Genomic DNA, 17,406 nt, shown 5'->3' on the forward strand with positions numbered 1-17,406 from the left:
GACTACAATTGAAAACATTAAAAAGTCAACATTAAAACAAAAGTAAACTATTAATTATATTAAAAACATACACTAAAAAGATTTTAAAAGTTGCGTAATATAATGCAGATTAAGAACAATAAAACCCTGGAGCTTTATTGTTAAAAGCTTTTGGTTCTAAACGCTTGCTTGAGCAAAACATTTCATCTGCAGGAATGATGCTCCAAAAGGCAGTAGCTGAGAAGAGTGGGTGACTTAAACTAATGGTTTCACTTTGTTGAATGTAGAAATGGGTCAGTAGCACAAGACTTTTAATGCACAAGATATATTTTCAGGCATATAAAAATGAGGCTCACATTGCCCTTAGTGACTGCACAAGAAAAGCAGGAGTAGGCAGACTTGGATTTCTCTTCTTTGCTTCTGGAAAAAAATGGCGTTAAGCAGGCCATGGCCTTATTAACAGAGAATCTTTTTTCTTTTGTTTATTTGAAATCCTTATTGAATCAGAGCCTCCAGAGCATGCAAGGGTGTGTTATTCATATGTATTCTTTGTGACTTCCTTTAGGAATGTCCCAGTGGGGTTGTTAATGAAGAGACTTTCAAAGAGATTTACTCTCAGTTCTTCCCACAGGGAGGTAAGTACTCCACCGATGATTAGTCTTGTTTGCAGGCACAACCAATTGCTTGTAATTGCTTTAAAATCTGGCTTAAACAGGTGGTTGTTCTAGTTAATTAAGCCTCTTATCCTGAATTGCGTGGACCACAGTTTCCGGCTTTAATTGAAGTGGGAGCATATCTTCTACTACCAACAGATGCTTACGATACTTGCACTATCTGCAATTTCTTTGTTTGTGTGGTGTTGTAGCCGACTTCATCCCAAAGGCTCAAGGCAATAACAAAACCAACATATACACACACGTGCATTTCTTCACATTTTTTCCTGAGACAAACATGAGACCCAAAGGCCAGTTTAAGCAGCTAGAATCTAGGATCTTGTCTTCTGGGAAGATGCTCAGGGTTAAGCTTTGGTAAATCTGCTGAGGAGGAGCGGTCTAAAAATCAGTATTTTCCACCACCATTTAGAGAGTGGTGTTCAAACACAGTGATTGTTTAACACTGCTTACATTTCTGGCCAGCCTCATTAATTGTCTGCATTGAATGGAGCTACTGTATATACTCATGTATAACTCTAGAATTTAGGTTAAAAATTGACCCCAAAAACCTGAGTCGACTTATCCACGGGTCAATGTAAGTACTGTACTTCAAATCACACACACACACACACACAAAACATCCCCTGGTGAAAGGCAAGAGTTTGATCTTCCCTGGAAACTTGACCCCCCCTTCTACTCTCTCATCCATCCCGCCTTTAGTACAAGCGCAAACAGTTATCTCTGCTGGAATTTTGTAAGTTCTTTGAGATTGTTTTCCTTAGCTTTGTCCTTTACATCCTTCATTACATGACCCTAAGTTTTACCCTCGACTTATCCATGGGTCATATCAAAATCTATAATTCTGGCCCCAAAACCTGCCCTCGACGTATACATGAGGTTGACCTGTAGTCGAGTATATACAGTAGTTATACATAAATCTTGATAAGCTGGCTAATGACAAAATTTGTTCCTTGCCTTGCCTTCTTTGCCATAGATACAATTAAGCAAAGAAAAAATTATCAGGAACAACAACTGCACTTAACGTTTGCTCATTGTTGTTCATCTTCTCCTTTGTGTCCACACAGTGGTCACTCAGATGTCATGGGAAGTCTATAAGCAGGACATGAGGGCAATAGTTTTTAAATACAATGGCTATCACTTGTGTTCCACAGCAGCTAGTATTCAAAAGTACGATATTGGAGATGTCATGTAGCCATCAGAACTAGCAGCCATTGGCCTTAATCCAGTATCTATTCCCAACTAGAGTAGGGATGTTCCTACTTGAATTCCAGCCATTGTCTTTAAATATGGAGCCATTTTTCTATCCTCCTGGGAAGTTACCATTGACAGGCATTTAGTACATGAATATGTCTAAACCAGTGGCTAAACCAGCCCTATTTTTGTTTTGTTTTACTATGCTGTAAACCGCTATGATCCATGGAATAGCGGTATATAAATAAATATTATTATTATTATTATTATTATTATTATTATTATTATTATTATTTATTGTTTTATGTCATTGTGTTCTTCCAATAACATCTGACCGGGCTGTTTGTATGAACTATGTTTGAGTGGGATGTGAAATGTGCAACCACTATGTATATGCTAATGCCCTGAGTGAAAATGGAGGAGTGAGGCCTCTTACTTTGTATGGTTTGAGCCTCTCTCAAATATATTAGAGGTCTGTGTTGGTTCCTGATGCCACCTGTCCAAAGGTCTTTTAAGTGTCACTATGAAGAAGCCATATTTCAAATCTCTCTGCACTGATTTCTATTCCAGACTTAGTGAGAGAGAAATAGCATTAAGTAGATATAATTAAAAGCTTAAGGGCTTCACCTTTCAGCTTATATTTAATCACATAAGTCTTCCCTACTTTGGATATTTTACTGACTACAGACTGTAAAACCACAGGCATTATCTAGAAAGTATGAAAAGTCACTGTAAAAGGTAGCGCAGGCAAAGTTTGCAATTGCCTGCATTGATTTTTGCAGTTTAAAAACTTTTGAGTCTTTTCAGTGTCAGTAGTCTGACTAATGCCATTCCTAGTTTTTGTTGTTCTTAGCCCAGTGCTCTAACCACTATACCACACCGAGATGCAAGAAATAAATGCCAAAGAAGCAGGTACAAAAATATTTAATTTTAGGAAGCAAAAGGTCTTCCTTATCTTCACTTAAAAGATAAATATTAAACACAGAATTATTCCTCATTTTGAACCTAGATCTCTATCTAGATCACATGTATTTTGCACCCTTAGTTTTTTAAAAATGATGAGGACACATCTCTGTCCTAGCTATGTATGCTGAAAACACAATTCCATTTGTTTAAAACCAGTTTAAAAACAAGTTCATTAAAACAGCTGCTCCTCCTAAGGTGACTGGGTGCAAAGGGAGCAGCGACTGAGATTGGCTGTTTTGAATTTGCAGTAGAACAGTAGACCTAAAAAAAATATATGCCCACAGGGTGCTAGGATTGTTGCCCAAGAGGGAAGGGGGCAGTAGCCCGAAAAGGTTTCGAGACCACTGATCTAGATCATAAATGAAAATATGTGAAAGCCAGCTGGGTTGGTATAATATTTATTCTAAATATAAAATAATAATAATAATTGGGGGTAGTGGAAGAAAAAATATCAGCAGCAACACAGATTTTTAAAATGTTATTAAGTACAATCCTTGTTTGCACTGCAGATTCCACAACATACGCACATTTTCTCTTCAATGCATTTGACACAGATCATAATGGATGTGTAAGTTTTGAGGTAAGTCTGTTTCTGATCTTGTCAACTGTGTTTCAGAACAATCTCTGTTTAATGTTAACATGCCGTTTTTTTCATTTACTGTTTTTTGCATTCAGTGTACTACTTTGATATTGGACATTGAAATGCAAACGGAGGCTTAATTTACAAGTCAAATTGCTGAGATAAGTATCTCGGAGGAAATCCCATTATGGGATGGGAAACTGGTTACGCATAGGGAATATGCATTCCTCTTAATATCTAGGTGGATCTTTTCACAAGTCATAGAAGGATTGTTAGAGTACTTGATTGATGGGATTGACTGATCGATTGATTATGTGGCTGGGAACATAGATTTGTTTTCACTTTATAAACTGTAATTTCATATATATATATATATATATATATATATATGTTCAGCAGGCTCATTGACCAACCATCCCATTTATGAAGGTAGTGAGTGAAATTATTATGATGCTATGAATCTATGGCTGACATCCTGTTGGTAATTCACAACCAGAACATATCTGTTCAATCAATTATTGAATGGAGACTTAACCTAGATGAATTCAATTGATTCGGTCTATTCCAGTTAGGATTCACAACAGAATTTAGGCCTCTCTTTGCAAAATGTGAACAGACTTTAGTAGTTAATGGGTAACAGGGCTTGGCTTTAAAACAACTTCCTAATGCAACTACCTCAGACAGCAAATGAAGAGTAGCACCATTGCCTGGCTGTTTCTCTTAAGCTTCTTGCCCTTTGTTGGAGAACAGAGTGATGTCATCTCCTGTCTTGCTGTACTCAGATGTAGCAGGGGATGTGATTCTGTCTCCAGTATCAGAGTGAAACTCAGTTGGCAGTACTGTTATTTTTTTTGTACACAGAAAAGGGATGAGAATGTTGTTTTGTCCCTTGTTTCAGGCAGCAGAGTGTCTTGGAATAGCCATGACTGGTAGAAATAATTAGGATTAACACATTGCTGGATGAGGAAAAGCAGACTAAAACTGAATCCAGACAAAACAGAGGTTCTCACAGTAGGGCCCCTAATCCAGGTAAATGAGGTACATCAACCGGTCCTAGATGGGATCACACTCCCCTCAAAGGACTGGGTTCGCAGTCTGGAGGTGCTCCTAGACTCGTCGCTCCAGATAACAAATCAGGTAAATGCGACGGTCAGGAGCACTTGTTATCAGATCTGGCTGACACGCCAGATGCGTCCTTTCCTGGAACAGGGGGCCGTGAAAACTGTGCCTCATGCACTGATAACCTCGACTTCTGGGATGCGTTCTGCATGGGGCTACCCTTGTGCTTAGTTTGGAAACCTCAGTTAGTACAGATCATGACAGCTAGGTTGGTTACTGGTAAAACCAGAAGCGATCATATAACACCTATTTTAAAATCGCTCCACTGGCTGCCCATTGGTTTCTGGACACAGTACAAAGTTAGTTACGTCCTTTAAAGCCCTAAAAGGCTTGGGTTCAACCTATCTTTGGGACTGCCTCTTTCTGTACAATTCACCCCGCTCACTCAGGTCCTCTGGGAGGAATTTATTGCAGCTTATAAAAACCAGGCTGACCACTACCACCCAGAGGACCTTTTCTTCAGCCGCTCCCAGATTATGGAATGGCCTGCTGGAAGGGATCTGTCACATTACCAGTTTAGACAGCTTCAAAAAGGCTGTCAAGACGGATCTCTTCTGGCAGGCCTTTCCTGAACAGAAAACCCAGTCACCAATCCGAACTTATCACCCCTCTGAATTTTGCCATAGCCGTACACTCACTCTGTACATTTTAATGTATGTTTTAAATTGTTAATGGTTTAATTTGATATTTTAGGGGAGAGTGGGATACTGGGATGGGATTTTATATGTAATTTTTAACCTTATAAGCCGCCTCGATTGTCAGTGACAGAGAGGCGGGATATAAATAAAGTTTTATTATTTTATTGTTATTTATCATGTTGCTTTATACAGGATATTTCATAGAATCATAGAGTTGGAAGAGACCGCAAGGGCCATCCCCAACCCCCTGCCATGCAGGAAATCCAAATCAAAGCATCCCCGACAGATGGCCATCCAGCCTCTGCTAAAGACCTCCAAAGAAGAGACTCCACTACACTCTGAGGAGTTTGTTCCACTGTGAACAGCCCTTACTGTCAGGAGGTGTTCCTCCTAATTGTTGAGGTGGAATCCTCTTTTGTCCTCCATTTGCTCCATGCTCCAGGTCCTAGTCTCTGGAGCAGCAGAAAACAAGCTTGCTCCCCCTCAGTATACATCCCTTCAAATATTTAAACAGGGTTATACATATCACCTCTTAACCTTCTTCTTTCCAGGCTAAGCATACCCAGTCCCTAAGGCGTTCTCATAGGGCATGGTTTCCAGACCTTCACCATTTTAGTTGCCCTACCTTTGGACACGCTCCAGTTTCTCAATGTCCTTTTTGAATTGTGGTGCCCAGAAACTGGACACAATATTCCAGGTGGGGCTGACCAACAGACTATAGTGTACTGTTCCTTCCCTTGTTCTAGACACTTATACTCGATTGATCACCTAAATCGCATTGGCCTTGTTAGTTGCTGCATCACACTGTTGACTCATGTTCAACTTGTGGTCTACTTGGACTCCAGATCCCTTTCACATGTTGTCTCCTTAACCAGGTGTCCCCCATCCTATATCTGTGCATTTCATTTTTCCACCCTAAGTGCAGTACCTCCTATTCTTTCTTCCTGTTGGAGTTCATTTTGTTAGCTGTGGCCCAGCTTGAATTCATTTTTGTGCCTCTTTGTTCGCGAGATAGCAAAGAAAATCAGAAATCATAGTCATAAGCATGAGATTTTTATGTAGCAGCAGGTGTCCTATATTGGCACTTTCCTCACATGCTTTTTGTGCTACTAGCATTTATTCTCCCACCATCCCTTGAGTAGATTATTACAAACACCTCTTTACTGGCGCTTTTATACTCTACAACACTTCTCTGATGAACCAAAAGTACCTTTCACAGACCTTTCAATCAGAAATGATGTCAGCCATTCATCGGAAATATCTAATGATAGTTCCCAGCAGCTCCTAAGTTAAATCAAGCCAAATCCATTCGGTTTCATTGATCTTACAATCATAGACCTCTAGTGCTGGAAGGGACCCCAAGAGTCCTGCCAGATATGGAATCCACAGTCAAAGCATCATTGACACACTCAACCTATGTTTAAAAACATCTCACGGAGTCTTAGTCCACCACTTTCTGAGGTTGTATGCTCCTGTCAAACAACGCTGACCATGAGGAATTTCTTCATGTTTACTCAGAATCTCCTTTGTTTTATCTCCATAAAGGCGATATGACTCCAATATTTACTTGCACGACAGCAAAGAAAATATCCCCAAATCATAGTAAATATAGATCTGCCTAAAGCAACAATAATACTGTTTTCAAAGCATGATTGCATGTTGAAAGTATGAAACAGCGATGTCTGGAAAAACTCTAAAATCATCATTATTTTACTGAATATAAAAACAAAAACATTTTTAATATTGTAATAAAAACCCCAAATTCTTTTATTTGACAGATCCTAGTTTATTAAATTCTAGTCCTCTCTTTATTCCACTATGCAATCATCATTCCCAGATGAATTACAATCAATTTTGGAAAGGATAAAAAGAGCTTTACTATAATGAGAAAAATATTCAATTAGAGGAGAGGGGGAGAAGAGGGTCTCTTCATTAACTAGGCGCGCTTCCTCTTTCACCTTCCCTTCCTTCATCTCCCAAATAACTCCTTTATTCCATCATACTGTTCCCAAAGAAGCAGCTGCTACTCATGTTTAACCTTCTGTTGACAATGTAGGATCAAATCCTTTTCAAAATCCCTGTGTAAAAGTAATAAACACTGGTCTCATTCTCTTTACTATCTCTGGTCTGTGACCAAAATAAATTCATTCATTCAATCCATCAGCCTCTTTATTCTTTCAGTTGTGTGACTCCTTCACCTTTTGAGATTTCAGAGGCTTTTTCCCCCTGAATTATTATCCTGTTGGAATGACTGAAGAAACTGTAAACCAATACACATAACACATCAAAGTAATAAGTGACCACAGAAAGTTATTAGTTACTTGTTATGTCTACAGAACATAATTGGCACATTCCATTTTCCCTGTTTTCAAATACACAAATCACTTTCTTCCTTTCACAAACGGTATCTAGAGTCAGTGATTTGATTCTTATTATCAGCCACAACTAGAGTTGTCCCATTGAATTGGTGGTAATCATATAAGGGTTGACTTCCCAATTTTCCATTGATTTGATAGTCAACCATAGTTGGAACTAAAGGCCAACATCAGAGCTTGGAAAAGGCACTTTTTGAGCACAGCTCCTAGAATCTCTTAGTTACTATGACTAGCAAACATGCAGGTTGGGGGATTTGGGGAGTTTTAATTTAAAAAGTATAACTTTTCCAAGCTGTTGTCTAGAGTACTCTGCAGTGCAGCTGAATATCACTTTGATGCAGTGACAAAGGACGTGTTTCATCATTTCACTTAATGCAGTGACAGAGAATTTAGAGCAAAACTGTGCTTCATCTAATGGTTTTCTGTCCTGTTAAAATAGTTGTAGCATTTGTTACTGTTATATTTATGGAACAGTGGTAATTATGCCAAATGTATGTTAGTGGTGCATTTGGGAGCTGGAGACTGGAGTAGCAGGGCAATGCATTGTAGCCCAAGGTAGTCCCCAAGAAGGAGTAGGTGAGAAGTAAGTATGTTCAATGTTTGCACCTTGGCTACCATGGCCTCATTGCTCATTGGAACTTTTTTGTATCATCATGGACACTGTTATTGTTGTTAAAACTGCCATCCACATATGTAGAATCACTTTTTATTATTTTTACTTGAGGACAGATTGTTCTTTGCTACCACCAAATGGTGCTTATTCCACCACCCCAACATGTTTTCCATCAAGGCAACAAGGTGGAAACTCCATGTTACTCTGGCTGAGGATGATGGTGAAGATTTAAGTATATTTAAAATACAAAACTACATGCTCAGTTGGATTGTGTTCCCTGCTTTTAAAATTAAAGCTGGCTACCAGGCTGACTTGTTTTGATTTTATATGTTTGCTCTGACTTCCAAATGATGTTATGATGAATAGCATCCACCAAGAATTTTGTATATTGTTCTTGGGTACTTTTGACCCTGATATTGGATTAATGCAGTAAATTTTTCTTTTAATGCATTTAATTTTTCTTTTGATAGAGAGTTAATGACTGTGGGAATAAAGACTTAGTGAATAGTAGACTTTGCCATGAAAGTTAGGCCTGTTACAGACTGCCAAAATAAAGCTGCTTTGGGTCTCTTTGGAGGTATGCTGTTTAAATGATGCATAGGTCCTAAGAATCCGGAAGCTGCACCAAAGCTGCACTCCAGTGCTTAGGAATGGAGAGTGGCTTTGGCGCGACTTCTGGACTCTTAGGACCCATGCATCATTTAAATAGCATACCTCCAAAGAGACCCAAAGCAGCTTTATTTTGGCAGTCTGTAGCAGGCCACAGTTTGTTTACAATGTAAGGATAATTCCTGCCTGCAGTAATAACCCAAGTTGGAATTCTAAACCTTTTATTGGCCATGGGCTGAGTATCCCTTTAACTCTGTTAAGGTCACTTACCTACATAAAAGCCTTTTTGACACCAGCAGAATGTATTTCTTTTGGTATGTATTCTTAGGATATGTAATTTTGTTGTGATGTCGGGGAGAACAAATAAAGTAATTCTTGCCTGTTTCCCTCCAATATCACAATTATGTCAGATGTGTTAACCTTATAGAAAATAATACAGCTGATGTTTGCCTTTTGGTATTTCATTCAGTTTAAATGTTGCTTACTCATTTGTTTCATACGGAACCAATTTTCATAGAGCATACTGGAAGACTGTTTTATCATAGGCAGTTTCTAGTCCTATCCCTGCCTCCTTTGAAATGGAGTCTTGTGTCAAAACAGCTTTGGGAAAGCTTGGAGTATTGCAGAACAGAACGACGAAGGCTCTCATTTGCACTGTTTGTGTATAGCATTGTTTTCTTTCTAACTTCTAACTGGCAAAAGCAGCTGAAAGAAAGAAAGCATGGTGGTACTGGAGTTTATGAACTTATCCTCTTAATCATTCCAGTACTAGTTTGCAGACTTCCCACTCCCACTTTCTCGTGTCTAGAGCAAAAGCTAAAGGAGTAGATTGCTTGCCATCTTTTTCATGTAGCTCAAAGGATACTTGAGTGTTTCTAAACAATATTATGCAAAGAGGAAGAGATTTCAGAAAGGAGTATGAATCTGCAAAAGCAAATTCATGGAGGAGAGCTAATGTATTTGCAACAACAGACTGTTTTCATATGCAGCCTTATTAGTGTACCAACTTAAATTGTTGTTGAGTGGAGTCCTTTAAGACATTGATACATTAAAATGTAATGGTCTAAATCTCTGCTCCATAAAACATTGCAATTCATCAAAAAGAATCCTCTAAACAAAGCAAGGGACAAATTGGTCTGCCACATAATGTATAAAATGCTCTGCATGAAAGCACGTAAGTTGCTTTTTGCTGTGCCTATACTTGCCTTCTCTTTAAACTCTTAGGGCTGAAGCAGATGGGCAGGAAAAAGCAACTTGATCCTGCTTTTTCCAAAAGCAGGTTGAGACCCCGCTGCCTGCACAGCCCACTTCCAAGGAGGGCTGAATAAGCATGGGCTGATCGCACTGGCTGATCTTTTTTGTTGCCTTCCCATTGAACATGCACTCCGATTCACAAACACACCATCTGTGACCTCCATGTATCTCCCACATTTGCCCAGATGCCATCCCACTGCATGGCCACCCCATTTGATCGGTACATTGGTATGTGAGTGATACATTGGCAAAGCACAATCATGGAGGACCCCATACATGACCCCTTCACCCCATGCCCCCCGTTGGACTGTCTGTTTTGTGTATGTTGTCATTACATCCTTTGGAGTTGTCACACTTTCATTTCTTTGCTTTGCTGCAGACCTGCACTGGCACCAGGCTGTTTATATGAACTGTGAAAATGCACATTTTCTGCCCTGAGTCGAACCATCGCAGCTTATTTTTGCTCCAGTTTTTAGCCATAGAGCACAGCTTTAGTCTGCTTACCAGCTGCTTTTGAGGTGTACGTCATCTAACCGCTCTGCCTTCAAAACAGCTTGAAACCACTTTATTTTGCCCATCTGTTTTATTATTTAGTTTCAGTTACCGATGGAGCATACCTGAGGTTTTTGTACCTGTATCTTCTGTTCCATAGCTTCTTATATCCCTATGTATAGTATGTATAAGTTGAACTTTTCCACAGACACCTGACTAAACTATTCCAAGACTGGCCAGAGCATGGCTGTTAAATTTACATGTCTACATACAGGGTGATTCAAACAGAGTGGTACAAAAGTAAAGCTGTTCTTATTTGGTTTTGCACCTCTCTTTGATTCACTCTGTATTTAAACTCTTCAGAAAAGCTGCTGACCCTTTTAATTGGTCCATGTAATTAAGTTATACTAGCAGTGAGATAAGAGATGTAAATTCCCTGTAACCTTCTGATCACTTTGATTTCTCTTGGGCTCAGACTTTTATATTACTGAATTAATTGAGTTTTTTATTCATAGGCTAAAGCAAAAGTGGAGAAAAAGATTACCATCTCATACAAAATCATATATGCCATCTATTCTATTTTAGGTTGATCATCAGTAGAAATAATCCCACAGTGTCTCACAACAACTTGGCACTAATTATACATGTTATCCCTAGCAGCGCTCTGTAATAAAAGCAGTAATACTTTAACAGTCAGGCTGAGAGATCGGGGCAACAACTTAGTTGCTTTGGCATTTTGTTTAATTTTACTTATTTATTATTTTCTTTTCTTATATCCCACCTGTCTCCCAATATGGACTCTAGGTGGAGAACAAGTATAAAGCAATACACTTTAAAAACGGTACAACAATAATTAAATATACAATTTTAAAAACAATTAAACAATGTTAAGAGTTGAAACAGTTATAAATTAAAATATACCATGGTAAAAATACAAACCATTAAAAGTTATATAGCACAGCATTAAAAACCTAGTCCTTATCAGCTTAAAAGGCCTGACTGCACAAAAATGTTTTTACCTGGCGTCGGAAAGATAGTAGGGAGGGAGCTCCAAAGCTTGGGAGCAGCCACTGAGAAGGCCCTCTCTCTTGTTCCCACCAAATACGCCTGAGAGAGGTTTTAGTTTGTAATAGCTGTAATCCTTGAGCCACTTATGCTGAAGTAATCTCATTGGGAGTTCCATTATTTGTGTGTAAATGCTATGAGTGTGATCCAACTAAAGCTGGGCACTTTATTGTTCCTTTTATTCCAACAAATCTGATATAGATAAGAGTAGCTACTTACAGAGCTTGTTGAAACCCTGCTGATTTCCAAAAGAGAATGAAGTGTGTGTTTATCTGTAGGTACTGAATGCTATATTGTCATCTTGAGTACTTCAGTTCTTTACTGAAAGGGTAGGAGGTAAGGCTAGCATTCTCTCTTAACCATAAAAAATAGAGTATTGTTCTGATGTTAACTGTAATTTTTAAAGACCATAATCTTTTGTTTCTTTTTCTTTTTCTTCTTCCAGGATTTTGTTATGGGCCTTTCAATTTTACTCCGAGGGACAGTGCAGGAAAAGCTCAACTGGGCTTTTAATTTGTATGATATAAATAAGGACGGCTATATAACTAAAGAGGTAAGGAGTCAGTCTCACTTACTGCAATTTAAAAGCTCCAGTTGAGCTTTTGCATTTACACGGCAGAGCATAAAGGACCCCCAAATATGGCTGTACTTTGTCTTCCTCTCGCCATGACTGCCACCCTACTGCCTGGATGCCTTCCAGAGGAGTCTCCAGCCACCTTTCTGCTGCTGGGCACATGAAGATGACACCAGCCTCCCAGATCTTGTCCCCCCCCCCCCCCCCCCGACAAAGAATGCCTGTTTCTTCATGCTTCTGGTTTCAGAAATGTAGCTTGATGCTGCCTCGCCAGCCACCTTCCCACTCTCACTAAACGGCCATGTGAGGGGCTTCCAGGCAGCAGGGAGGTAGGCGGCATATGGAGAGGGTTAGTGTTGGATACTTCCATCTGCAACAACCATGGCAGGATATACCTAGGTGCAATTTCAAATTGCTTCATTTGTGATAGGGCTAAACTGGACTCTTTCCTATTTGAGCAGATGCCTCATAGGGCTCTAAAGAAGCATGGGTTCTCATTATATTGCTTATTTGGTTTTGCCATTTATTGTCACATCTGTGTACACTCACTCCATTCTTTTGGGGACTATTTGTAGTGATTTCTTGGATCTGCACTAGGGTCCAATGAGGATTTTTTTAAAAAAACCTAGGCTCTGGCTTGCTTAAATTGGTCCTACGGTTTGAAGGATAAACTTTCTCCTTTCTCATTTTTTTTACATACCGTATATACTCAACTATAAGTCGACCTCATGTATAAGTCAAGGGCAAGTTTTGGTGTCAAAACTATGGATTTTACTATGACCCATGGGTAAGTTGAGGGTAAAATGTAGGGGCATATAGCAAAGGATCTAAAGGATGAAGCACAGCAAAACAATGTCAAAGAACTTACAAATTTCCAGCAGACATAACTCTTTGTGCTTATTCTTAAGGCTGAATGAATGAGAGAACAGAGGGGCTCAGTGCTTCCAGGACAGATTATACTCCTGCTTTTCACCAGGGAACGAGTTCTTCTTTTAAATAACAGTTAATACAGTATACTTACATTGACCCATGGATAAGTCATCTCAGGTTTTTTTGGGGTCGATTTTTTAACCTAAATTTCTAGACTTATACATGAGTATATACAGTATTTAGGGTTTTTCTATCTGAAAAAATCACATATGTATAGTACAAAAATGTTAGTCCACCAATGCAATGTAGTACTCTAACTTTTAGATAACCTATTGAACACCCAGATAATGGAAGTTCTCCTCCTGATGTCACTTCTCTGATTTTAAAACACACCCGCAGTTCACAGAGGAGAGTAGTGTCTAACTTTGGTAGATTTGTAAATATTTGCCTTATTGAGAGGCAACAGTATGTTTGCTCTTGAAAATTGGTTCTAGTTCAAAAAGCAGTCAATGGCAAGAGAAGAAGGTTACAGAAGCTCACTGAATGTTGATTAGTAACTGTTTATTTAATCCAGAGACTAGCACCTTTTGGTCCTTCAGATGCACTTGGACTGCAACTCACATTAGCCCTAGGCAGCATTGCATGATGGATGATGGGAGCAGCATTCCAACATTTGGGGCAGAACAAACTGCTTACCCTGACTTAATCAAGCCTCAACAGCTAACTCAAACCTATGCACCAACTGTTGGACTACAACTCCCACTATTCCTAGCACTTGGGCTGTGATGGTTGGAGCTGACAGGAGTTTCATTCAACCACAATAGTCTGAAAGGTTTTCAGCTCTAAGTTGGTAGAACCTGCAAAAGTAAACCTTGAAACATGTTCATGTTTTTCCACTGCAGATTTTTCGGCTCATTTTAACACTTCTTTCTCCCAATAGGAAATGCTGGATATTATGAAAGCTATATATGATATGATGGGGAAATGCACATATCCTGTTGTCAAAGAAGATGCCCCAAGACAACACGTGGAAACATTTTTCCAGGTAGACTTGGATAGTATATGGTAGGAAAAAAGGTGCCCTTAGAAACATCACTTTGATGTTTTGCATTGTGAGAATTACAGCACTTCTTGGCTACACTTTATGAAATCGGGTACAAAAATTTGATGTAGATATTGCTGGCTTGCCAATGGAAATACAGTGGATCCTTGTTATACGCTGGGGTTTGGTTCCAAGATCCCCCGTGTATAATAAAATCCGTGTACGCTCAAGACCCATTAAGTATAATGACATAGCAAAATGGTGTCCCTAATAAAAAAATGGAACATCAAGGTAAATTTATACTTTTTTGGAACATTTTCAAACCGTGTATGCTTAAATCCGTGTATAAAAAATCCGTGTATAAGAAGGTCTGACTGTACAAGATGCCAGCAAGTCTGGGAGTAATTGAGTTATTAGTTGAAAAAGTAGCTTCTATATTTGGCATCAAGTTATTGTTTCTTCATACTTGTTTTAAGCTGTTAAAAACAGTGGTATTAACAGAAGTAAACATCACTTAAGCAAATGTTTCTTCTCTGGCAGAAAATGGACAAGAATAAGGATGGTGTAGTTACCATAGATGAATTTATTGAAAGCTGTCAAAAAGTAAGTAACTGGTCTCGAAAATATAGAAATATTTCCCAATCTGTCCTGCACTTCAGAAAACACATTTATTACTTCACAGAAAGATGAACAAGGATCTGGCAGTGTAAGACTACAGTACATCTCAAAGTTACACAACAAACACCAAGGCCTTGAGCTCAACAGTTGTTTAGCCTACTCCAAGGCAAAAGTGAGAGAGGGAACTCTGCGTCCTTGCGGAATGAGAACCTTTGAGAAAGTGCGACTGCCTACATTCTTATTTTTTGGCTAGCATACTGCCTGAACACGATTCTAGCCAAAGAGACAGAAGGATGCTATAGACCACCTTAGTCTAATTCATGGCCCAGTGTAGGAAATCTAGCAAAACTGTAGCACAACCTCTGCCTAAATGTGACCCACTACCCCACCTCACTTTATAAAGTAATATTTTATGTAGATTAGTAATACTAACTGCTGCCAGCTGACATTCCAACCTCTTGTGCAAGCAGTGTTTGACACAAGAACTGAGTCAGGGACCCGGCTTCTGCCTGTTGCACTGGAGATCACTCACAAGATGGTGGTGGAAATATCAGCCAGTTGCTTTCCAAGCAACAGGGAACTAACCTCCATCAATCTCAGTGGCTGCTTCTTGAAAAGTGAAGATTTGGGAGGTTGGACCAGGATTCTTTGCACAGCTCCAATTAATCATGGTGCTTTTAGTCATATGTATCTCTCAAACAGGATTGTTTCTATCCTGATAATGAGATTATATTGGCTACATTGTTACTTACTGTCTAATTATTTTCTTATTATTTACTTATGATTTTTTATTTTCAGATTTTAAGTCTTTCTTGGATAATGAGATGATGTATTTTTCTTACAGGATGAAAACATAATGCGTTCCATGCAGCTCTTTGAAAATGTGATTTAATCTCTTGCCGTTCTCTCTTCAGTTAATGGACAATAATGAACAATTCTGCAGCAACAAATCCATAAAGCTGTTGCCACGTTTACCATAAAACAGGATTGCTCAGCTTTACACTGAGATGTGTATAACACAAATTAGCTTTGTTTAATTAAAGCCTTCCTAATTGAGATTGTATTTTTCAATAGTTGAGGTAAAACAGTCCTGTTAAACAATGCTCTTGTAGTTCTTCAAACCTCATTTAAATCCAGAGAACAATCCAAAGAAAACAACAGTATGAAAACTGCATTACTGCCATCCCAGCCATGATGGAAAAGGTACAGGAAAGATGGAAATGGGTAGGAGTTTGACTTTCTAAAATATAAAACTGATTTAATTTCATACTCCCATTTGTATGAACACTGTCCTCACTCAGGTGTCAGTTAAAGGTTATTTACAGGTTGGGCACAATTATCCCATTCATGGAGGCATACTAGAGTGTTTTTCCATTTGCCCCATTCCTGTACATTAGCATCACTGGTTTATGGGAAGTCTTATCAGAACTCAGGTTGCCCTCTCTGGAGCTATTGGTTCTGGATTGAAGAGACAGTTGGATAGACATATGTTGAGCAAGTCATAATTCATCACACAGAGATTATGATCAAATGAGCACATGCAGGCATGCCTGTGTGTCATGGGAGAGGCAGGTGACCTCATTATGCTGTATGGTGATCCTACTCTTACAGGGATTCATTGTACTCTTCTTCATTTGCAGCACGGGTGCTGTGGCCTACATTTTTTTTTAAATCACGATCTACTCATTTTATAGAAAGTGTTCTTTTTATAGTAAAAACCTTAAATGACTCAAATGATTCAATAGTTGCCTGTGGCAAACATTTTCTGTCCTCAAAACTACCAGTTTAGTTACAATGCAGACAGAAATTTACTCAGAAGTTTACGTCCTGATGGAAATAAGTTTACTATTACTGGTATTTCAGCTGAGCGAAGCAAAAGTCAGAGTGAATTTCATTACTTCTAAGAATAACTTTGGCCAGATAAAAATCAAGGACGGGGGAATGGGAGAAGAAGAATGTTCTTATACGTTTCCAGTATTTCACTGCTTTAAAACAGCCATATCCAACAGCAGGCAGCCTGCCACTGGTTATGTCAAATGATTTTTTCCCTCTTATTACACAGTCAGCAGTATTGGAGATGTTTATTAGCATAGTAATGGTAGAGTTTTGAGGGACTGTACACCCTGTTTTTTAAAAAAATGATTACAATCATTACCATTGTGCAGAAAAGGCAGATTGGTACTATAAAGATATATGATGGAGGAATAAAAAAAATAAGGGAATAAGTTGTCTCATGGGCTTAATCAGTTCCAGCTAACCTCAGCACTAGCAGGTATAATGCACTGCACACCCTGTTGAAGTGACAAGGGAAGAAAGAGAGGTGTAGGATGCCCCACACATTAACTTTCTCCCTGGCCAGCATACAAGGAGAGTGACAACTGAACTCAAAGAAGAGTCATGTTTCCCCAATACAGTCAGGTAATTATTAAATTACTGTCTGTCCATCCAGAAAACTAAAATTACCAGTATAAGATATAATCCAATCTGATTTGTGACATTTCTGCACAAACGATTTGAAGAGCTTACAGATGTATAATGAAAGCTGCAAACTGTTTTTGCAAAACTAAAGCAGGCATCTATTCTGGTGTAGAGATGGAATAGAGAAGCATGTTGAAGGCTGCTCTGCTATCACCAGTGTAGGAATATGAGTAGTACAATACATGTACACTTGAACTTTGCTGTAGTATGTTTGTGAAAATTAAATGTGCACATTTTTATAATAAAATTAGAAAGACAGAATGTCTTCA

At 38.8% G+C, this 17,406-nt stretch overlaps 1 protein-coding gene across 5 annotated transcripts in view; it reads left to right on the top strand.

Moving 5' to 3' along the window:
* The window catches only part of KCNIP4 (potassium voltage-gated channel interacting protein 4), a 421,219-nt gene extending 403,823 nt beyond the window's left edge, over positions 1-17,396 (top strand). For 4 of the 5 annotated variants that reach the window (XM_042468878.1, XM_042468881.1, XM_042468879.1 and 1 more), the window contains 6 exons: positions 545-614; positions 3,320-3,390; positions 12,001-12,108; positions 13,940-14,044; positions 14,582-14,644; positions 15,504-17,396. In XM_042468878.1, coding sequence (XP_042324812.1) covers positions 545-614; positions 3,320-3,390; positions 12,001-12,108; positions 13,940-14,044; positions 14,582-14,644; positions 15,504-15,551 — 465 coding nt within the window. In that variant the 3' untranslated portion in view covers positions 15,552-17,396. The remainder of the gene's footprint in view (positions 1-544; positions 615-3,319; positions 3,391-12,000; positions 12,109-13,939; positions 14,045-14,581; positions 14,645-15,503) is intronic. The other variant, XM_042468880.1, reaches the window with a different exon arrangement.
* Positions 17,397-17,406: the final 10 nt, after the last annotated feature.

The sequence above is a fragment of the Sceloporus undulatus genome, chromosome 5 (genome assembly GCF_019175285.1).
Source record: "Sceloporus undulatus isolate JIND9_A2432 ecotype Alabama chromosome 5, SceUnd_v1.1, whole genome shotgun sequence".
Taxonomy (NCBI): Eukaryota; Metazoa; Chordata; class Lepidosauria; order Squamata; family Phrynosomatidae; genus Sceloporus; species Sceloporus undulatus.